This window comes from Mirounga leonina, unplaced genomic scaffold (genome assembly GCF_011800145.1).
Source record: "Mirounga leonina isolate KUSES-001 unplaced genomic scaffold, KU_Mleo_1.0 Mir_165, whole genome shotgun sequence".
NCBI lineage: Eukaryota > Metazoa > Chordata > Mammalia > Carnivora > Phocidae > Mirounga > Mirounga leonina.
This window is the reverse complement of record NW_023270415.1, coordinates 48,766,974-48,791,166: the sequence shown is the minus strand read 5'-3', so window position 1 is coordinate 48,791,166 and position 24,193 is coordinate 48,766,974. Positions and strand designations below refer to the sequence as shown.

At 38.4% G+C, this 24,193-nt stretch overlaps 1 protein-coding gene across 1 annotated transcript in view; it reads right to left on the bottom strand.

Moving 5' to 3' along the window:
- Positions 1-3,359: 3,359 nt before the first annotated feature.
- ATP6V1C1 (ATPase H+ transporting V1 subunit C1) overlaps positions 3,360-24,193 on the bottom strand; it is a 42,969-nt gene continuing 22,135 nt past the window's right edge. The window contains exons 4-13 of the mRNA XM_035011677.1: positions 21,820-21,905; positions 21,001-21,095; positions 18,978-19,069; positions 17,860-17,958; positions 16,015-16,083; positions 8,263-8,355; positions 8,079-8,172; positions 6,542-6,639; positions 5,581-5,707; positions 3,360-4,276 (exon numbers count right to left, since the gene is read on the bottom strand). Coding sequence (XP_034867568.1) covers positions 4,181-4,276; positions 5,581-5,707; positions 6,542-6,639; positions 8,079-8,172; positions 8,263-8,355; positions 16,015-16,083; positions 17,860-17,958; positions 18,978-19,069; positions 21,001-21,095; positions 21,820-21,905 — 949 coding nt within the window. The 3' untranslated portion in view covers positions 3,360-4,180. The remainder of the gene's footprint in view (positions 4,277-5,580; positions 5,708-6,541; positions 6,640-8,078; positions 8,173-8,262; positions 8,356-16,014; positions 16,084-17,859; positions 17,959-18,977; positions 19,070-21,000; positions 21,096-21,819; positions 21,906-24,193) is intronic.

Genomic DNA, 24,193 nt, shown 5'->3' with positions numbered 1-24,193 from the left:
CTCATTTCTCACTGTGCCTTTTTACTGCTCAGCATCACACCCCTGGCACCGAAACCTATGCCTGATTTGTAGTATGTGCTCAATTTACTGAATAAATGAACATATGCGCACACAGACGGACAGACGTATCTATAGAGCCTTAGTTTTTTCATCTTGTCTTTGGGGAAAACTATCACTGGCTGGCACCAGTGTTTGGGCTCTAAAACACTGCTTCTATATACATAGACACTCACACAGGCTGGATTAATTCACAAAATGAATATAAGTCGTCTAAAACTTTCTGAGAACTTTATATTAATAACATTAACTTGTAACAAAATATCGCAAATCAGAGCACTACCTAGTGTTTGTGGGCTTCTCTAAATTGACTATATGTTTCGTAACCAGCCATGAGGGGGATTGGGGGATTAAGCTACCTGTTTGCTTCTAAATGGCACCAGAGCACCCTCTTGTGGTGAAATGTACTACCCGTGTATAGTCACAATTCTTTTTTAAAGAAACAAGTGACTTTATGCTTCCAACAACACATTAAAACCTGTACTGACCTGTAACTACTCAGCCCAAATAGGTACCCAAAATAGTTAAATATAAAATCTGGCAAGTTGTGTTGGTGAAAAAGGTAATTAAGAATGTCCTGTCAGGGGCGCCTGGGTGGCTCAGTCCGTTCAGCGGCTGCTTTAGGCTCGGGTCATGATCCTGGGGTCTTGGGATCTATTCTATAATATTTGTATATATGGTTTTTAACCTAGTGCATTTGTTACTCTGATTTTCTTTAAGATTTATTATTTGACAGAGAGAAAGAAAGAGCAGGGGTGTGTGGCAGGGAAGGTGCAGAGGGAGAGGGATACAGTGTGTCTTAAGCAGACTTCATGCTGAGCATGGAGCCCAACACAGGGCTTAATCTCACGACCCCAAAATCACGACCTGAACTGAAACCAAGAATCAGAGATTCAACTGACTGCACCACTCAGGCACCCTATTACTCTGATTTAAGGGAAAAAAAGGAAATGCAGCTGTGAATAAAGGTGAATAACTTCATATCTATATCAATTTCTTATATTTTATTTCCAACATTTGGGACTATTTAAATTTGAAGTTCATGTTTGCTGAGTATTTGTGATGCACGAAGTATTACTTGAAGGGTATTACTTGGCATATGCTTATTCAAAAAGCTACATTGGAGTCTGTTCCACCCAGACCACACAGTGTCTGCCTAAGAGCAACTTCAGCAGGCAGGAAAACGTTCCAGTCTGAATAACTTGGGCTACTGAAATTAGCATGCAACAGCTAGACACATCACTGAAAAAAAGGTGTGGGTTCCTATGTTCCTGCCAAATACCAGCACAATTTAATATCTCATGAAGCACATGTAATGCCTTTTCCTTCTCTATATCACATGGACTAAGTTGAAGGAAAGTGTCTGTCTCACTCATACAGGACCCTGTAGAGGGAAAGAGGCATGATATGGATAAAAGAGCCCAGGAGTCAGAAAGCTTAGATTCAAATTCTGAATCTAACTCAAAATCTGTGAGATCTAACAAAGAAATCACCAAAGTCCTTTGTCCCTAAGCCTCCACAAGTAGAATGGGGACCACCAGTCCTCCCAACACAAACAACATGGGGAAGGAATGAGGCAACGGGTACTGAGAGCATTGGCAGAATGGTCTCGAACAGACACCCAATAAATGTCTAATGAATCTCAAAGTAATCTGAGCTCAATCCTAGAGGAGAACCAATAGACACTGAAGCAAACAAGGCAAGAGGAATAGAAGAGTCCCTTCCCAGGAATGGTAGCTACCATCAAAAATACAAAAAATCCAACACAGACTGAAGCTCAGAGACACTCAAACTGCTTTAACATTAGGCTACATACACAAAGTCTACTCACCCCACCACACACACACACACACACACAAAATTACTTCCTTCTAACCTTCAAACTCCACAATGTCATGACTAAACACAGGTGAAAAGAAGCTCTAGGCACTCATCTAGGATTCTGAGTACATGCCTCCAGCTCTCACCGGGCACCATTTCAAAGCCCTGCACGTGCAGGTGGGAACTCTTGCACTTAGAACAACAGCCCTATGAGGTGGGCACGCTAGTTATCCCCATTCTATGAAGGAGGGATGGGGCGTGGAGATCACAGGGCTCAGCAGCAGCAGAACTGGGCTTGGGCTCCACAAGAGCTTGAGAGCTACATCTTGGTCACTCTGCATCCCTGATGGAAATTACAGTGAAAGTCCTGAAGTTCCAAACACACACTGGGATTTTAAACTTGAAACAACCCTACCTACCCATGTCAGAACAATGTTACTGTCCAGGTAAAACCTTAAAGTCATCACGTAGGCCTATCAATCTTTCACTTTGTCAAAACACATCCTCTATCACAGACTATGCCCACTGTACAGATACTAAGACTCAAAAAACACTTGCAAAAGATGACAGAAAACCAGAATTTCCTGACACCAAAACCAAAAATTTTCAGCCTCCTTTTATCCAAAGGAAAACTGAAAATAAAATCTGCAACATGTCTTAAACATGTCTTAAATTTAGAATTCTGACAGGGAACTTGGCAGTACGTGTCAGAACTTTAAATATACCCTATGATCTACGAACCCCACTTGCAGGGTCTTTCTTACAGAAATACTAACACAAGTAAACAAAGGTACCTGTAGAAGGAGGTTTACTGCAGCAGTGTTTGTTAAGAGCAAAAACAAAAAATAACCCGAATATCCAACCAGTCAGCTATCTTATGGCAGAAATACATGATGGAAAACCATGCAGCCAGTGGAAAAAAATGAGGTAGCTCTAGACAGACTGACATCTACCTATTTTGGATACACTAGTAAGCAAAAAAGCAAGTGACAGAATATATGCAGTCTGATCCTACATTTATTTAAAAATAAACTATGTTTGCATGTGTGTGATATATATGCTGTGGAAACCTAGAAAAAGGCCTGGAAGAATACATCAACTCCCTTGAGAAGAAATCTGGGGGGGAGGAAGGGTCATCTCTCATTTTTTACTTTCTAGAAGTCTGAATGTTTGAGGTAAATTTCTTTTGAAATAACAATATAAATTTGTGAAGTAAAAAGGATTTGGAAGGTGAATTTCTAGAAGGAATAGAATAGCTGAGAAATGCCCTGGGAGTGCACAGGAAGGGGAGCACTGCCACAGAACCCTCTTTAGAAGCTCCTCCAGGATGCTCAATGAAGTCGTCCAGAGATTTTTACAACAAACAACGTCTTTTTTCAGACGATGCCATAAATGACATATATGTGAAAACAAAGGCTTGTATAATCAAAAAATCCTAGAAAGGAAACATGTAAAGTAAGGACTTACACAGAACAAATGACTGAAGCTGCACGGTTTCGCTACATTTTATTCAAAGTCGGCCCCACTTCCTAATTATTTGCGGGAAACTCAAAATCTAGTGTCCAAATGTAAATATCCATCATATACTGAAAAATAACCTTTACATTTGTGCTGTGATCCAAAATTGGCACACTTAAATCATATGTGAGCCAGACCCAAACGGTTGACCCTCGATACAGAACAAAAGCCTGGAAGTGGCACAGCAAGGTAGCTATGCTCTCCTTTATTAAATTCTCAACCTGAACTGTTACCTTCCGAAGTTACACACACCACAATATACCTTTGCACAGGTAATTTTATTCTCTCCTGTGGGTGTCAACAGTGCTCATAGATTGGAATTTGAAACATTCAGAAAGCACATACCTGAATATCGTCACATTTCGTTACATCATGATTCAGTAACTATTAAACAGTTATGTCTACTAAATACAATGAACAAATGGTATAAACATTTACCATTACCTTGTAAACAAGGCTTTTGTGCACAACAGTAACAAATGGAATTAATGCATACCACAGTATCAATGAAGACCTTCTCTTTAAATAAACTATTCTGTTTATAAATAAACTCTGATTTTTTTTAGTACACATTTACAGACCTGATCAATAAAAAGAAATAAGACATCTATTTTCCTTTAAGAAGAAAATATTGAGAGATGGACCACTATGGAAGAACTTACTAGGAAAAGTGGTCAGAAGCAAGCAAAGGACAAGAGGGAGTTAAAAGTACTGTCATACTGCAACCTATTTCTGTTAGAATACACCAACACAAGGACAGGATTGTCTGGGAAGGAGCTCATTTTTACTTGAATTCCAGCAAGTTGCAATCAATCTTGTAGTACACATAGGGATAGTATTCCTGTTGACTCAGGTTTAAGCCTGGAATATCCATAGGAGCCTATAGGAAAATCAGACAATTATCCAAATGAGTACTTACAGAAATCAGAAAAAAAAAAATTAAATATTACCATTTACCTTCTTATTGAACATCTACTCTGGGCTAAGTGTATATGTTTATGCTAATTTAATCTGAGTTAGGCATTATTACTCCAATTTTGCCAATGAGGAAACACAGTGGGTAGTAAAGCCAGATTTAAGCACTCACTGACTCCAAAGCCTGTATGTGTTTAACTATAACCCTGTGATCCATTTTTATGCATAATGTATAAAATTACTTTTTAAATCTCAGGCTTGGGGTATTCAGTTTATGGGGCACTTGGCTTATTAAAATGTTGAATAGAAGTAAACCAAGTATGATTTTAATGGTGTCACTTATCATTTACGCATGTTTTAAGAATATACTGGTAGGAGGGGTGCCTGGGTGGCTCCAGTTGGGCATCTGCTTCTGGCTCAGGTCATGATCTTGGGGTCCTGGGATCGAGCCCCGAGTTGGCTCCCTGCTCAGTGGGGAGTCTGCTTCTCCCTCTACCTCTGCCCCTCCCCTCCACTCATGCTCTCTCTCCCTCAAATAAATAAAATCTTTAAAAAAAAAAAAAAAAAGAATATACTGGTAGGAAATTATGTATCAAATAGTTGAGCCTCATATTTTATTGACAATTACATGAAAATGTAGAATGTAATTTCCTGCATTTTCTTCTATCAAGAAAATCTGACATTTCGTGGGTTCTAACTAATGCAAATGTGAGATACTACCATCCTAAAAAGAAAAAAAAAAACCAACAAGATATTTGAAATAAAAAAATATGAAATAAAACCCACTACAATTTTAAACAGCAGTAGTGTGCTTAAATACCCTCTGTTTGAAAGAAGATAGAAACACACCAGTTTAGAAAAATGGTAGTTCCTTTTAAATTGCTCCTCTACTGACATCGCTACTTGTACCGAATACAACTGAATTAACTACTTCGTTTCGTCTTCTCTGCAATTCATTAACTTCGGTAAGTAAGTACTATAGTATGACCGGTTGCTTCTGTATTTCTGCAGCTATAAACATCTGATCTATAGCAAGACAATGACTGGCTCAGAAGCAAAAGCACTGATCTAACTAGTATAAAACAGAGTGAACAATGTAAACTACTTGCTATGTTTATCTAACAAATTAACTGAGACCCTCAAAGTAATAAAAACATAGATTAAATAATACAATATTTACTATCCCTTTTCCATTTATCTCCTTCCAATGATTTTTTTCTGAAATTCATTCCAGTTGCTACTCTTCCAAGGTGCCTAGTAAGTACTTACATCAATAATAGCTGCTGCACTGCTGTCTAGATGTTTATACAATTCATATAATACTTCTCTTAGTTTCTTCATTGTTTTCTTATTGGGCTGAAGTAGCATTGCTTGGAAGTTCACTGGCAAGCCATACCTTAGCAGGAAGCAAATGTACAGTACGTAACATAAGTAAACATAAAAACAGATTTTCTTTTCAAAGCAAATATTCTCATAGTCTTCTTTAATCAGTTAACAGAGAGAGGGTATCTCATTTTAATGACCACCTCTACAAGTTCAACTAATATACAAAGAAACTCAAATCTTCTCTGGTCCTCACTGTCCACTAGAAAACTTCCTTAAAATGAGAACCCGCTGTCTACTAGGAATTACTTTTAATTACTCTTTAATTTTTAATCTACGAATACCCTCAGCAATAATATGTATACTTAGTGGAGACACCTTCATGATAAGGAATAACATAATTACATCTTGAAAAGCCAATGAAATTTAAAAATAGCGAGCATGGCTACAAATAAGTATTTTGAACTACATCCAATATGAGCAAACTGTATAGAAGATCACAAGATGATTGAGATTTTAAGTATCTCAAAATAATAAAATATTTAAGGTTAATATGAAACAGTGATTTCAAATACATCATCAGTATACTGTGTGCCAAACTACATGTAAAGTATGTGAAAGATCTTCTTTTAAACAAACATTAGCTAAATATTTTATAATCTACTTTTAACTTAACTACACCAGCAAAGAACCAGGGAATATAGCAGTATGGATCGCTTTTTCCAAACCTGGCATCAAGGACAAGACTAATATGAATGTATGATACTGACAATCTCTCTCTCATGGTTGTCCCTTTGGTTTCTCCGCATCAACTTCCTATTACTGGACCATATATTATAACAAAGAGGTCTAATGTAAAGGGATCTATAAACCCTTCAGTTCCAAGTTTCTCGACAACTTTCTTTACCTTAAAACAGACTCAACAAAAACCCTCAACGCTTTCACATGAATCCACGCAATAAACGCCTCACTGAAATTTACTTTCAGCCACCGTACAAGCGGTCCCTATAAAAAGGAAAAAAAAAAAAATCACTACAAATTTGGTCTTGAAAATGGCAATTAGAAATAAATAAACCAAATATTTTTAAAGGAGTGACTATCCAGTAAGAATCTACAGGAGAATTAAATCACATTATATTCACTTTAAAAATGTTTCATTTTTCTCATTATCTTGGACACTTCATCTTAAATAAGATTAAAAGGTCAGCCACTACACTGAAACCTCAGTAGACACCCAAACTGATGGATCCTACTCGCTATACAGAAAAAGGCATGTATTTTCATGAAAGCAGTTTAAACTGATACATAATATATATGTGCCCTAGGTTTGAAAACCGAAATATAAAAACCTGAACTTATTATGCAATACATTTCAAACATTTAAAATAGAATTCAACTTACAAACAACATCTCAGGAACAGGACAAACAGTTATGTAGTAAGTCATTTAATACATATATCCCTAGGTCTAAATTTTTTCATCTGTAAAATCAGGGGTGTTGATCTAGATCCCTTAAACCTCTTCACATTCTAAATTCTTAATGATTCTATTACATAGGATAACTTCTCTTTGAACTTAAAACATTCAATATGATTTCCAGTACTAAATAAAAATACACCTTTAAACAGATTTTAAATAATACTGCCTTTCAGTATGTAAAAGACATACGTGATCAGTTCAGCTAAATTATTTACAGAACATCATTAGGTTCATTTGATGTACTAACCAATTAATTTAAGCAAAAAGGACATGACAAAGTGGAAATCTTTGGTTAAAGTATCTATTCTTTAAAAACGCTCTGGACCTTTGTAACAAGTTGGTTTTACTGGGCATTACTTGGTTAGGATTAGTTTTCTCCCAACTTAGAGGATATGGTTTATAAAGTACTTAGGAAAAATTTTAAATGGGATTTGCTTTTATTTTCTCTTTCATTACAAGAGAAATAAATTTTCACTCACCACCCCTTCCATACTAGCTTCTAGTCTTCACAGTAATCCGGCACTTAAAGATGACAAGGAAGTTGACACCATCTTCCCTTGTCACAATTCCATCCCCTTTCTCCATTTTGCCTAAAACATACTAACTCTCCAGGGGTTTTAAATAGAAATTGCTTCAGTATAATATTGCAGCATTAAAAAAATTTGCCTCAAGAAAATGAAAAATTCTTCCTGAAAAAACTATTATTAATTAAAATAATACCTCACTATACTGCATTTAAAATTAATTCCTGATACAGATTTAGATGGAGTAAATAACTTTAAGGTATGGACTTCAAGATCTATGTTTGATTAAATTCATTTTGATTAATAGAAAAAGTAACTAAAATCAAATGTCTTAAAATAAAATCAGTTTTAAAAAAATTTTAAATAAAAAAATAAAATAAAAAGCAGTACTGCTTTTTCTTCTGCTTAATGCTGATAATACTAAATATTAAGAACACATACAAACTGCTTTTTCTTGTCAGTAGAAAGCCTGTTCATTTCTTCTTTATCTGCTTTCATCTCCTCTTCATTATACTGGAAGTCACGAACGATGAATCTAAATTTGGGGTGGGGGGAAAAACAAAATTGTCCATACTGTGTATATAGGTGATCTAACAAATTAAAAAACAAAAAATAATTATCTTACTTGTTTTCCCTGGCTTTGTGCCTGAAGTCATCAACTGCCTTCCTAAACAAGGTGACATTACAAAGGTAACTGTCTTGGTCCTCTGAGAGAACACTATGGGGGGAGAAAAACACACACAAAAAAGTCCATTTAAAGCTTTATATGGATTGCTCTCTTTCACACTGAGGGCAGAACTCACAGAAGGAGGACAAACAATAGGGTACGGCAGCCCTTCCCAAACCACCTCAAGGCTAAGCACGTGTATTGCCTCCAACACTGAGGACACTCAGTGTTTACAATGTGTTTATTTACAATGCCTTAACAGCCCTATGCCATTTACCTCTTCCTAACCCAACAAAATCCAACATTTACTCAAGTAAAATGTCCAAACTCTAAGAACCATGCTTTTCCATCTATCACTGCCAGGCTGGCATTTTATTTACAATGTGGTACTTCTGAAATCCAAAAAAATAATGTTTTACAAAACCAGTAGCTAGTTTATTCCAGAGTCTCCCTGCTTCCCTGCTAATAATAAGCACCTTCTTCTCTTCTGGAAATCAAATTCTCTCTACCTCTCTCCAGTCCAGCCCAGCCCACTGAGGCCTGGCTCACCATCTATGTACTGCCAATAGCTCCTACCTCAGATCTTTCCTTCCCCACTGCCCCCAACACCCTAACTCAACAAGACAAATGCAGTGGTCTAAATATCCTCTGACAAAACACACTTTTATGCACCTCAGGGCTTCCTCCTAGGCTCTAGAAGATCCCAGCGAGGTCAGAACTTCTATCCAGTCGTGGGTCTCATGGACATCACTGGAAAAACCTTTCCAGACACAACTATGTAGGGAAATTTTAACTGTCATATAAATTTCTAATGCCCTGGGGAAAAGCTGTTTGGAAAGGCAAACTGTACAGTTCATGTATACTATGACTCTCATTTGACTTTCAAAAGTTACCTATAGCGGGCGCCTGGGTGGCTCAGTTGGTTAGGTGACTGCCTTCGGCTCAGGTCATGATCCTGGAGTCCCGGGATCGAGTCCCGCATCGGACTCCCTGCTCGGCGGGGAGTCTGCTTCTCCCTCTGACCCTCCCCCCTCTCATGCTCTCTCTCTGTCTCATTCTCTCTCTCAAATAAATAAATAAAAATCTTTAAAAAAAAAAAAAAAGTTACCTATAGCTATTTATGCAGAGAATCCCAGACACGGGGTCTACGAAGCTATACTGTGAATTGTTCAACAGTGATGATGCTGGGGCAGGAGCATCACTTAATGGTGTGTGGAAGGGTCTCTTTTCCTTTCTATTTTCCAAGTATTAGGGTTTTTTGTTTGTTTAGTTTTTATTTACAATGTGGTACTTCTGAAATCCAAAAAAATAATGTTTTACAAACCTGAGGGAGTGCTTGTGGAATTCAAAGATACTTTACTAAATATGGGGGGAGGAAAAAAAAAAAAGCAAGTTTAGTTTTTCCAAGAAATCTAAGAATTGCTTGATTAGGTTAATTCAGGTAAATTCAGGAGGCAACAACAATACTTAATGGCAGAATGGCTATAAGAACTGACGCTAGTCTGGCTCTTGGTCTACCTCTCCAGCAATAGGACCAGCAGACATCTCTGGGAGGACTGACCACTGTCATCACCAACACAGAGAGAAACTCAGCTACTCTGGATTTGGAACATTTAAACTTCCTTTTCAAAGGTGTCCTCTCGGGGCGCCTGTGTGGCTCAGTCAGTTAAGCATCCAACTCTTGATTTCGGCTCAAGTCACGATCTCAGGGTTGCTGAGATCGAGCTCCCTATCGGGCTCTGCACTGGGAGTAGAGCCTGCTTAAGATTCTCTCTCTCCCTCTGCCCTCTCCCCCTCCCTCTTAAATTAAAAAAAAAAAAGGTGCCCTCTCTGGCTGGCTCAGTCAATAGAGCTAGAGCATGTATCTCGATCTTGTGAGTTCGAGCCGCACACTGGGTCTACAGATTACTTAAAAATAAAATCTTTTAAAAACTTAAGAATTAGGGCGCCTGGGTAGCTCAGTTGGTTAAGCGTCTGGCTTCGGCTCAGGTCATGATCCCTGGGTCCTGGAATCGAGTCCTGCGTCAGGCTCCCTGCTCAGTGGGGAGTCTGCTTCTCCCTCTTCCTCTGCCTGCCACTCCCCCTGCCTGTGCTCTCTCTCTCGCTCACTCTCTCTCAAATAAATAAAATCTTAAAAAAAAACCCTTAAAAATTAAAAAAAAAAATAAATAAGAGGTACTTTCACAAAACTATTACCCTTAGGTTCTTGCTCTCGGTGCCTATCAAATCCAAGGCACAGCAAGTACCAAGTGGACAGAACTCAATAAAAAACCTTTTATGATCTTCAGGTCTCCCAGGCTTATCTCTGTAAAATGCACACTGCAATCTAACAAATCCAAATCCAACCTGACAGGCCAGTGCAGACCCCTAACAATATTCCTCCATTGTCATAGTTATCTTTTAAATTCACACAGTACTTTGCCATTTTAAAGACCATTTCAAAAGCCTTTGATGTTTGACACGGCTCTGTGACAATGAGCAGGGTGTCTATTACGCAGGCTCCTCTATCATGTAAAGACCTGGGTCACAGCAAAGCTGTTTGACTATTCAAAATCCTATGGTGAAGAAAGCCAAGATAAAAATTTAGTCTTATTTTATGACTAAATCCTGCTGTGCTATCTTATTAAGAAAAAATAAATAGAAACCACCTGCTTTTCCTTCCTATCCCAGAAGTATTTCTTAAAACATTATAAAAAAGAAACCATGAGTCCTTGGCATAATGGACTTTCAATCATTTAACATGTACTGAGCCTCTATAAACGTGCCCAGCTCTGGCTACATATTCGGAATAAAACTAAGACATCATGGTTCGCTGACCTCAAAGCATGGGTCTAATCAAGGAAACAGACAGAAACAAGTAATACAATACAAAATTGCAAATGTTATAATAGAAGATATATGTGACATATTGGGGCAAAAAGGGAACGGACAACTTTATCTCAGGGGACATTAAAGAGTTTCACAGGGACGCCTGGGTGGCTCAGTCGGTTAAGCGGCTGCCTTCGGCCCAGGTCATGATCCCAGGGTCCTGGGATCGAGTCCCATGTCGGGCTCCTTGCTCAGTAGGGAACCTGCTTCTCCCTCTCTCTCCCTCTGCTTGTGCTCTGTCAAATAAATAAAATCTTTAAAAAAAAAAAAAAAAAAAAAGAGTTTCACAAAAGCAGTAATGCCAAGTGCAAGTCCGAAAGACAGGGGAAGGAGAGAACATGCCAGGCGAGCCCCACACAAATGCACACAGGTGTGGAATAGCATGGCACATCTGGGGCTCTGCCAGATACAAGCATAGCTGGAACAGAGCACACGGGGTGGGTGTGTGTGCATGCTCCTGTGTCAGTAATAGATCAGCGCACCACAAAAATGAAAACGGCATAAATGCAGGAGACTGATGAGAGGAAAAAAAGAGTGGCGATAAAGGAGACCAGCTCATGGCAATTCCAACAGTCCAGGCAAGAGACGGGAATCCAAACTGAAGCAGTGCCTATAGCTACGGGGGGGCGGGGGGGGTGTCAGCTGAACCATATGAAGTTGATGGTATCTGACCATTTTTGACCTACAAGATAGCAATTTCGTAGGCGTCAACCAAATGCTACTGAAGGTAGAAATAACACAGCTGTTAGACTGGGTGGTGGAAGGGCAGGCAGTGAGGGAGAGGTAAGAGTCCAAAACGACTACCATGGTCTGGTTTGGTAACTAGGCACACGTTGGGCCACACACTACAAGGGAGATGGACGACTGAGGCTGAGGTTGGAGGGGATAACGTCCTATTGGTAGTTACCTGTGGCGTAGACATGTGCAGTGCCCAAGAGGAACCCAGGTGTGGGAGTCTGAAACTATGGGGATAGCCAGGCCACGGACGGAGATTTCGGAGTCCCAAAGCTGCAGGCAGAAGTCAGAGCCCTGGGTGTGGCTGAAAAGGCGCTGAGAGAAGAATAGGCTGTCCCACTAAGACAGAAGAGCCCATGTCTAGACTCGCCAATACTCAGGGCTAAGAGATTCTCTCCGGCTCTCAGGCGCAGAAGCCAGCAGGCTGCATTACAGATTAATTCGGAGACAGAGTTTGCAGGAGGTCACGGGGCCAGAGATGAGGGTGCAGGCAAGACAACAGCTGAAGAATGACTCGAGAGTCCAGGCTCAGCAGAAGAGGAAGCATGACTGGGGGAAATCAACAGTGTCAGAGCAAAGGAGTGGGGACTAGAGATGTGGACAAGGTCAAAGAGCAGGTTCTGGGACAGTGGAAAAGATGGAAAGAAGGCTCCGCTTCAAGAACTGGATTACAGATTTAAGAGCCCAGAAGTAAAGCCTTTTTAGAGGTCAAGAGTGAGGCAAGGCAAAAGCTTACAAAACTCAAGTGGAGAGGCACGTGCATGGCTCAGTCAGTGAAGTGTCTGCCTTCAGCTCAGGTCACGATCCCAGGGTCCTGGGATTGAGTCCCACACATCAGGCTCCTTGCTCAGTGGGGAGCCTACTTCTCCCTCTGCCTGCCGCTCCCCCTGCTTGTGTGCTCGCTCGCTCTCTCTGACAAATAAATAACATCTTTCTAAAAATAATAAATAAATAAAAAACAACAAAAAAAACTCAAGTGGAGGTGATGGTTTGTGAGCTGCAGGGATCGGGGAAATGAGAAGCCAGAAGCTGGAGGGATTTCAAACCAAGCCAAAACCAGCAGTGACCTTAAGTGACATAGGAGACCAAGGCAGAGAAACAAAATGAAAGCCAGAAGGAGAGGAAAGAGTCAAGAAAGTGCCATCTTCTCGTGATGAAACATGGACTTGGACTGTGCCTGAAAGGGAGCTTAGTTTAGCTTAAGCCAGGTTGCACAAGTTCTACCACGTTCAAATAAATGACCCAAACGCACACCTTCCTTTAGTTCTACCGTTACGTAGAAGTAGCAGCACGACCTTCACACAGGTATAAGCGGGCCTGAAGGAGACGCCAACGTTTTCCAGACACTGCACGGCATTTGCAGTCACCTGTGTGAGCAGCCTTGCTTCTAGAGCTCACTAGCGCTGTCTGCTGCTTCGGATTTCTTAGCTCGGTCCTAAAACTCAGACCTGCCATCTTCTCTGTTCCCTAACTAATCTTCCTATGTCACTGCCAAGACATCTCTCCTGCTTTTCTTTGTAAAAGTTATCTTTGCAACCCCTGCTCCAAAACACAGGGGAAACTTTTCTCTGCACAATGGCTAGTACAGTTTTTCCGAGGCTTTCGTAGCTGGGTCCTTCTACCTCCCCAACCAAAAACCTCTGGGAAGCACCAATGCGTTTGTGGTACTGTTTCCAAAAATAGAGAAAAGGCAAAAGTCAACTAGTGATCGGACCTGGTCAGACCACCTTCGCAAGGAAAAGTAGACAAAAAGGGAAGTGGTAATCCTGAGTACCAGTGAAAAACACTGTTCTCTGAACAGTTTTCCCAACGAGCGGCAGCCAGCAACCCAGCCTCCACTTCTCTGGCCGTAACTGTGCAGCATTGACGCACAGCCCTGCACTTACCCACACAACAATGGTGGGAGCTCAAACTGTCCAGTGATTTTAAGACTCAAGTAGAATATTTTACAAATAGCTGGGTTCTAAGCATTTTTTAAATGGAATTATTTCCTTCAGATTTGAAGACCGTATTTTTCAATCCGTTCTTCTACCTCACAATTCTACTTTCATCTTCACTGCTCCCAAGAGTAAGGACTCAAGTGCCAAAAAGCAACAAGTCAAAGTATTACTACTTACAAATGACTTAAAAATGAAGCACTTAGAACAATCACGAGCACACAGCAGCTACTCAAAAATGTTATTATGATAAGCTAAAAATCCAGCATCAAGTCACAGAGATCTTTCCTGAACACTGGACAAAATGCCAAACTAACCCAGCACAGCCTGTCTGCCCCACATGATGAGCCGTCCTGTCACGGCACTGGCTGAGCTGCTGTTCTCGTGGACTAAATTTAAACAGCGAAGCTTTCATGTCAGCGGTTCCAAAGGCCTTCAGAACAGAGACACAGGCAGAAAAGAGGTTTGCACTGACTGGTGGTCAGGGAGCACTTATTCGTCATCCAGAAGACAGGCGTTGTCTACACTGAACTCTTACCGCTTGGCATTTTTTCCTTCAAGCTACTAGAGTAATGTTCAAGAGATGTAAATCTCTGAAGTAGTATTTTTAATGTCCTTCTTTCAGAGTAAACCCGAACACAGGTACACACCACTCCCCGGGACCTTGGGTCTGGCATATGTACAACCTGTGAGGACATTCTGTATACACTGGGTCCTTGGTCTCCTCCTTACCCTCCTCTCAGACATAAAGTCAACCTCTATGGCTTTAATGTCCTACAGAGTATAAAGGTATAAGAAGTTGTTATTCGTCAGGATAAACAGCTTCAGTGGGAAACTAATATGAAGACTAAGGCTGTCCCTTAGTCTTTAGTCTACCATGTGAAGGGCTGGTGAGAATGGAAGGTATTCCCCAAAATGGGAAAAAAAAAATTCGTATGAGCAGAGGTTTGTGGTTTAGTTCCCAAAAAAATCAACATTTGTGAAACTATGATAATCATATTACCTTATATTTTGTATATCTTATCAAGCCTTCAAATAGCCTCATAATGTGTACTAGGAAGGGGCTATGCTCATTTTTCAGACAACGAAAAATGAGGCCCAGAGAAGGTAAAAGACTTATCCCAGGTCACACAGCAAGTTGGTAGCAGAACCAGCAACAGAACTCAAATCCCTGGGCCCAGCACTCTTTCCATTATACTAAGCTACCTCCCATATGACATAATGAAACTGGAAAAGAAAATACTGCATGGGCCTACCCTTACTGATACCACTTCTTTACTCTCTGCTGTAACCTTCTCTCAGTGCACGTTGCCACCTCTTGAGGCACAGCCATACGAAAGAATCCTCGGGGGGTGCATATCCACCGTACTCAATATTTTCTCAAAGAACATCTCATGCGGAATGACAGAATACAGGAAAAAATGACATGGTAGCGTCAACAGTGTAAGACCTAACATTAAAAAACCTGACTTTTAGTCCTAACTGTCTCCCTGGACACTAATACAGCCAATGCAGCCAAATGCCTTAGGCAACTATTTAATTCTTCTGTATTTTTACTTCTTTCTCCACAAGAATAACTGCTCCAACTACTTCACAGAATCGTTGTAGATATCAAATTAGATAATGTATTATCAATCCGTATATTTAAAAACACTTAATACAAGTTTTTTTTAATGGAAGATATAGATTAGGTAGAATCTATGCTCACTGAAAATTGAGATCAACATGGTACTCTAGCAGCCATTTTGGTATACTTCCTTTGCAAGAGAAATGAAGAATTATAGACATATAGTAGGTATACAATAAATACTGAATGAAGAATTTTCAGAAGGTGGCAAAGCATGGCAGAAAAAGTACCACACCAGTGACCTGGGTTCTAATTCTAGCCCTGCCATCAATGAGATGTGTGACTCTGGGCAAACCACTTCACCCCTGTGGCCTCAAACTTCTCCACCTATAAACATGAGACAGTCGATCAGCCTGTACAAAGTCCCTTCCAGGTCTTTAACTGCGATAACTAGAGTTACTTATTTCTAAGGTGAAGAAGATGGTCCTGAAACCGTGAATTTACCACAAAGAAAAGATAAAGCTATTTCCTAACCCAACATCCCAACTCTAAAAAGGAATTCTAGGAAAGAAAGAAACAGGTTTTACAAAGACTACTACTTACTTGCTAGACCTTGGAACTACCATTTCAGCTAGTGTTTCGTACTGCTTAATCCAGTCGTTGTGGTTTAACCTGCAGAAAAGGTACAGTAAGTAGTGGAAAAGAAAAAAGAAGTCTTACCGCCTGCCATAACCAGAAAGAGAAAAACACATGGGACAAACAGGAAATTCAACTAATGTATACCTCAAATCTATGTAACCAAAAAAAAAATTCAAGTTTCCTCCTGAGAAACAGTAAGTGTGAAGCAGGAAATACAGTTCACCACTCTTATATCCAGTAACTATTGCAAAAGAGGCACATCCTAGAACTAAGTTTCGAAAGGAAGTAAAGCAAAGTACAGATTCTAAATGACTTTCAAACTTCAGAGGTAAATGCATTACCTTATTAAAAATAAATTAATTAACTTAAAGGCCATACTGAAATCTCTATCATGTCTATTCACTGGCCGTTACAAAAGGCTGGATCAAACCGTATTTACTAAAAGCACAGTGTACCAGGAAGCATTGAGTAAATTAAGTGACAGCAAACCATGCTGCACAGAACGTTGTGCAACAACCCTCTGTAGAGGCCAACGGATTTGGGCGTGTGCAGAAAGACAATTATGTTTGCAATTTAATGAACTGAAGTATTTGTAGGCCACATAGTGAATAATTCAACATGGAAGGTACCCTAGGTCCTATGTTTCAATTACTATGTAGAGAAAACTATAAAAATTTCTGATCTTAAACACAGATTTTCAATAAAGATTGTAGCAAATCTTTTATCTGTGCAAAGGTTATTTTCCTACAGAGTATAAAGACACAGATACAAAGAAGTTTATTATAAATAATCAGTGCTCTGGTATTCTGCAGTAAGGGGAGAAAAGCAGAAGCCAGATAATATTGTAGCCACAGTAAATTCAATGCGGGTGCTTTCCTACCATTTTCCAATATTCCCAGCTCCCTAACCAGATAGAAATGGAGAACACAGCAAAGGAAGAATTCGTGCAAGAATTCTGTGAAGAATCCCCAAATCTCCCACCTCAGTTTGGATCCTCCAAAGATTCCTGATAGCGAGACTTCAGTCCAAGTCAAAAGTGAAACCATTAACAGTGTTTCTCTCTCATACACACGCATGCATGTGCACAGAGTTCTAATCCTTCCTATGAGTGTCCAAAGGTTTCATTTTACCAAGACAAACTGTGATCACAGAAGAGCTGATCTCAAGAAGATTTCAAAGGATTCTCTAATCCAGGAAAACTATGCCCAGAGCCTATGCCTGTTTTCATAAATAAAGTTTTACTGAAACACAGCCACATCCATTTTGTATGTACTATGTACAGCTGCTTTCAGCTACAACCACAAAGTTGACATGGCAGAGATGAGTAGTTGTAAGAGACCCTTGGGCTTGCAAAATGTAAAATATTGACTATATGGCCCTTGAAAGAAAAAATTTGCTAACCCCTGACCTAATCCATCCTTTGCTTCTTAAAGGGTTTAATTCATCCTAACCAATCAAAGATTTTTCAGAAAAACAAATACAAAGGGCTTCCTACTTTGAAAAACCTAAAATCTGTATTTTTTTTTAAATCTAAAAATTTAGCATTATTTAATTTTTAAATAAGCCCACTCTACTAAGCTGCTAAATTTGATTTGGAATTGCAATTTATAACTGATGTCTCCATTACCAGATTATGAACTCAATTCTACTATGTGTGCCATATGAATACATGTTGGTTCACAGAATGAAGGACAATGTAACAGTCCCTTTACAATTGGGTTCTATGGAACACTTCAAATTACAATATCAGATACTAACATTTTTCTTATATTTTAACAAGTAAAAAACTTTTGTAATTACAAGACATACTTGGGAACTACGACCAGTAATGTGATGAGATACTCTGAATCAAGAACAAAGTCATCCTTCTTCACAATTTCTGCTAAACTTCTAGTTAGCAAACTTCCTCTGAGGAGTAAGAAAAAAATAATCAGGCTGATAATGCCTCCATAACACAAGTAAAGAAATAGCAGGCTAATTATATTCACATATATGTACTATATATACATCTCGAGAAATGGATTAATTTTATTAGTTAACGTTTTTACTTTGCAAGAAGTCAAAATTTAGCTATTTCCCGCCCTCACTATTAAAGAAATGTCAACATTTATCAAAATTTGCCTTTAGTATCTTCCTTTGTGTTTGCTTTAATTATTATAACTCACCTCTTCTCTTGATTACATACGTAATACCTTGACTGGGCAAGTGTTATTCATTATATGTCAATTAAAGTCTATTTCATCATAATTACAAAATGATATCATCTAAGGACAACCTTTGATTTTCTTCCCTCTCCCTGGGTATCATCTGATACTAAGCAATTTTGGTTAGTTAACCCAATAATCAACTCTTTCAAATCAGTCTTCATTTGGTCTCCCAGTACATTTCATAATGAAAATGACTTGCCCTGTTTGTACCATTGATGGTATCCAACCAATTTTCCCTCTGGAATATGAACGCATAACTTGAATAGTTAAATGCTTAAAGCTACACTTGCAGTAGTCATAGTACGATGAGATCAAGAAAACAAACGTTTCCTATCTTTTAAAAACCTAACGTAAAAAAGCTAAACTTGGAAAACAGAAAAGCAGATAAATTACATTGTAAAAGGATTCTTCGATAGAATTCTTTTAAGCAAGTAATTGCTATGCAATTAAACTATGATTTGATTTAAAACAATCTTAGACAATTTTTCAGTAAAAACTTAAATGCATAAAAGGATAAACAAACAAGTACAATAAATCAGTCTCGCATCTGTTTTGACTTGGCTGAATTAATAAACTTTTCTCCATGAAGTAAACAAACACCGTTTTGATTACAAAAACAGCATAAACTGGAATTCACTAAACCCCAACAATAGCTCGCGTTCAGTACATGCTGGAGTGCTTCCCCAATTCTTAATAGTCACATATACTTGATACGCTTACGCATTCTTCCGTTCCAAATTCTGAAGATTTCCCTTCAAGTTATTATATGCGGATGCTCTAGATTTCAGGTCATTGTCAATTTGAGTCACTCCCTTTAAAAATGAGAAAGAAAAATAGGCAAAATTTTCCTAAATCTGCCTCTACTAACACAAAGTAGCTGTACCTGAACATTTACTTTAAAAAACACCATCACTGGTTGCTGATGTAATAACCATTATTTTAAAAGCACAACTTTAAAAAAGGTCATTTAAAAAAATAACCTACTTCATTTTTTTTTTTTAAAGATTTTATTTATTTGAGAGACAGAATGATAGAGAGAGCATGAGAGGGGGGAGGGTCAGAGGGAGAAGCAGACTCCCCGCTGAGCAGGGAGCCCGATGTGGGACTCGATCCCGGGACTCCAGGATCATGACCTGAGCCGAAGGCAGTTGCTTAACCAACTGAGCCACCCAGGCGCCCAACCTACTTCATTTTTAATAACTCTGGTAATTTCCATATGAATCTTTTCTACTAAAGATGTTTTAGTCCACATATATTTTAATTACTGTTATGATACTATTTCTTAAACCACATAAATGCAATCTAGGCTACTGGGTACAGAGATTATTGATTAAAAGTCTTTAACTTCAGAAGGCTGAAGAATTAATTTCCAAAAGTAATAAACTACACGGTTTTGTTGTTCACAACACCACTATTCTTACACAAAATATTTTTGCAATTAAATTACAATTGTGGATGAATATTATTTATAAATGTTACAAAAGCTGATTTAAAAAAAAAAAAAACTACTAACAATTTAGGAAGAAAGTACAAATCAGCAGATTTAACATTTGAAGAACTAGTTCCAACTCAGCTCTACCATTATTACCATTCCTCTATGAGCCTGTTTCCTCATCTATACTAGTATCAGAAAATGATGATTAGATCCTTGATAAGGATCAAAAGAAAAGGCTCAGTCATAGTAAGAGCATCATTTTATATAATCAAACTACTCACTTTCATTAAATTATAATGTTGACTTCAGTTTTAAAACCCTTAATAATCTACTCATTTATATAGAGCACATTGTCAAATAAAGTCATTGGGAACCAGGAAAAAGTCTGTCCAAATAATTTAAACCATAATTTTCATCCTAGCCAGATCATAACAATGTTGACAATTAAAAGGGCCTCGTCTATTTGCCCTGTTTATAGCTTCAGGTAAGACTTTTACATTTTCTCTCAAGTTCAAGGACTACAATATAAAAGGTGAGTTGTTCATGGATGAGCTTCACAGGATCTGTGTACTCCCTGAAACTGTACATAAAATCATGTGTACATGAATACAGGCATTTTTTTGGGTAGAGGATCGAAACTGAATGTCAGAAGGTGTCAGAGAACCCATAAAGTTTAATGTCTGACTCAGTACTATACATAACCATGCTAAAGTAATCATTTTTGGGGCGCCTGGGTGGCTCAGTCACTAAGCATCTGCCTTTGGCTCAGGTCATGATCCCAGGGTCCTGGGATCGAGTCCCAAATCAGGCTCCCTGCTCAGCAGGAAGCCTGCTTCTCCCTCTCCCACTCCCCTTGCTTGTGTTCCCTCTTTCGCTGTGTCTCTCTCTGTCAAATAAATAAATAAAATCTTAAAAAAAATAATCATTTTCATCTACCTGAATGACTACTAAATCTTCAATAGATTCCAGTTTCCTGTTCTACATAATCTGTTACCCTTAAATTTGCATAAATCATAAATACAGAATTTTAAAGTTTACTTTCTTACTTAAACACCATTGATAAAATATCTAAGTTAACCACTTAAGTAAGTAAACAGCACAACTTGGATAATGTACACAGCAAAGTGTTATATTTTAACATCTTTCTTTTTTGGTAAAGTTGTACTAAGGGTACCTCCTGTCTGTATCAGTCACATATCATTTAGTTGCTTTGTCAAAACCTAAAGGGTATTTCCCAGCTAAATACTTATAAAATAAATAAAGCCACTATAAATCACTGTGTCCTACCTGTGTCATTTTTTATCTTACCTTGGCGATTATTTCAGAAATATTTTTCAGGGACTGCTTGATTGGATATTTAGCCATGTCCCACTGAAACCTTGTTATGTAAGTAACCAAGTCAACTGAAATAAGGAAATAAATTAATTACTGAGAAGCAACAGAATATTTATAGTTTCCTACACAGTAATAACTTTTAATGGAATCAGTAAAGATGTCATCATTGCTGGGGAGTCCTGATTTTAAAAATGTGGAACTATATTAAATAACATGGATTAATCAACATTTTTTACCTTGTAATCTGACTGGCTCTCTTCTCCTTACTCAAAATTTTATATATTTTTTTTATTCTTATGTTAATCCCCATACATTACATCATTAGTTTTAGATGAAGTGTTCCATGATTCATTGTTTGTGCATAAAATTTTATATTTTTATATATACACATTTTATGTGTGTATGTGTGTATATATAGCTATATATTAAAATGCTCCTTCTAATTTGATGACTTAAAAAATGGAATATGTGCATACCCATGATATGCCTCAAATGTCAGAGAAAGAGACACAAAGATTAAGAAACTTCAAACTGTCTCCTCAATAAGTAGAATCTGACAAAAGTATGTTCTTTCTTCGCCAACTTAAACTGAAAATAAATCATTAAAACCAGGTGATAATTGTTTCTAGGAGTCTATACTTCAACAATCTTCAAAACATAGACCCTTTCACATTCAAATGAAAAGAATAAAAAATGTAGAGTCAAAGAGACACTCAACTACTATTCCCTGTTTTTATAGCTAAATCATTCACCTTATGTAAGTCAGTATCAAATCCTCAAGTATTAGCTTACCTCCATTGGCCAACAGATTCTCCTGAACTTTATCTTTACTATCCTCCAATACATCAGCCATGTATTGAGCCACTTTCTTAACCACCCTTGGGAGGCACCAAAAAAAAAAAAAAAAAAAAATCAACAATCATTTTCAGGAAAAAGACCTATATTCCATGCTATACAATGAACACACTACATAAGCACATGAATCTGACCATATCTGTTCCCATTACATCTATCTGTATAATATAGAACATGGGTCATAACTTCTACAAATAAGGTTTTAAGGATAAAAGGGACCAAGATTTTGTTATATGTGAAGCTCAACTGAGTAACTGTAGAGATTTAAAGAGACTACATGCAAAATGTTTATTAAGTCTGGAAAGAAAGTAATGGGAAACTAATGAGAAACATACATTGTATGACAAAAATGGATCAATGAATCTGACTGCAAGGACCAACAACAAAGGATGGAGGCTGGGAGCTAGCATTCACCACTTACATGCTTTCACTTAGGACAAAAGAGATCTGACAGGCAACAGAATACAAGCAACACTAATGATGAAGAATGAGGTCCTGTATTATTTATTCATTAACTATTTATTAAGCATCTACTACATGCAAGGAACAGTGCTAAAGAGAAACCATAGTGCCATAACTACTGAGGCACCTAGATATCACTTTGTCAATCCCTTCATTTTATATAAGTAAAGACGTTAAGGTATAAAGAGAATAAGTGACTTAATCACAAAAAGTCACAAAGTCACAAAACCAGCTAATGGCAGAGCTGGGACTAGAAACATAGTGTCTGTGGACTTTGGTGTTCTCTCTCCAGTTCCATGTCTGCCTCTGGACCCTGGGTGGGATACAAAAGTATACAAGACAAAAACAAACAAACAACACTAGTTTCACATCGAAATGGAGAGACACCAAAAGACACAAATGACTAAATACAAAGTAATCTATGGTTAAGTGCCAGCTGAGAATACCAGGTTACAGAGAGAAGCACAAAGGAAAAAGGGATCACTTCCAGCTACTATAATAAAAAAAGCATAATGACTCATGAGCAGGGCAATGAAGGACAGGAATGGTTTTGAAAGGATGATTAGATGGGAAGAAAGTACATTCTTGCTGCAGGGCATCCTTTGAGTCAAGATCAGGAGGGGCAGAAAAGCAAGGGCATTCAGAGGATGACAAGGGATCCACACTGCCCAGAGGGCTGTGCTGAGAAGGGGAGGTTAGGCTAGGAAGGTAGCCTAGAGCCAGACTGCAGATAGATAGCCTCTGATGCCAGACTTTAGAGAGAAGTGTAACATGGTCAAAACAACGCTTTGGACAATCTGAGGACCATATGCTCAATGGCAGGGAGGATAAACGGGTAGACAAATTAAGAAACTCCTGCAAGGGGCACCTCAGTGCCTCAGTCAGTTGAGCATCCAACTCTTGGTTTCGGTTGAGGTCATGATCTCATGGGTCCTGGGGATTTAGCTTGGGGATTTGTACACACACTTGGTATGTCTCCAAAATTCACTTATCCCTTCAAAGGAGACAAGGCATTATTCCCGTGTAATTTCACAAGCATCTTATAAACAGAACCATTTGCTATGAACACGCAAAAATGGCCATATGTTTACCGCAGAAATAGTTCAGAGTGTAGAATTGCCTAGTGTCAAATTTATACACCGAGTGTGTAATTCAGAACTTCCCAATCTCCCTGTGCAGCTCTACAAGAGTATCTATGTCAAAGTACACATGGTCACCTTAAAAACTGCTCTGATGATTAGATTACTTGATAAGTAAAAACTGTAATCTACTCCATATATCACAGTGTTCAGCCTTTAAAAACTGGAACATTTAAGTCATTAAGCTCCCATCTGTCAATTCTACCAAGGTCTAACAACTACAGGATTTTTAAATTCCTCATTGTTTCAAAAAAACTGACAAAGACAAGATTGCATAACAGTGCAGAAAAGAACAGCAGACAAACTACACAGGTAACTTTTAATTCCACAACCAAATGTACTACATTTAACCTAAATACTTTCCAGATTCCTCCCCTAAAAAATGTGAGCAAACCTTACACTACATTCAGGAGATCCCAATGACAATTTAAGGAAAGACCAACAGCGCCAACAAGATGATTAATAAGAATCCAAATAATCACATTCTCAGGGACCTCCCTTCTTCACGTCTCTGGTGGTTATGACCTGAAACTATAATGAGGGGATGGGACTGTAGGGAATATAATCACCTCAGCGATGGCAACTACAAAGAGATTCCTCAAACTTTTTCATAATCAAGAAACAAAGAGATGTTCATACCATCAATATAGTGCTCTGAGAATATCATCAATACTTATTTTCACATTTGCCCTATAATGAATGCATGGAAT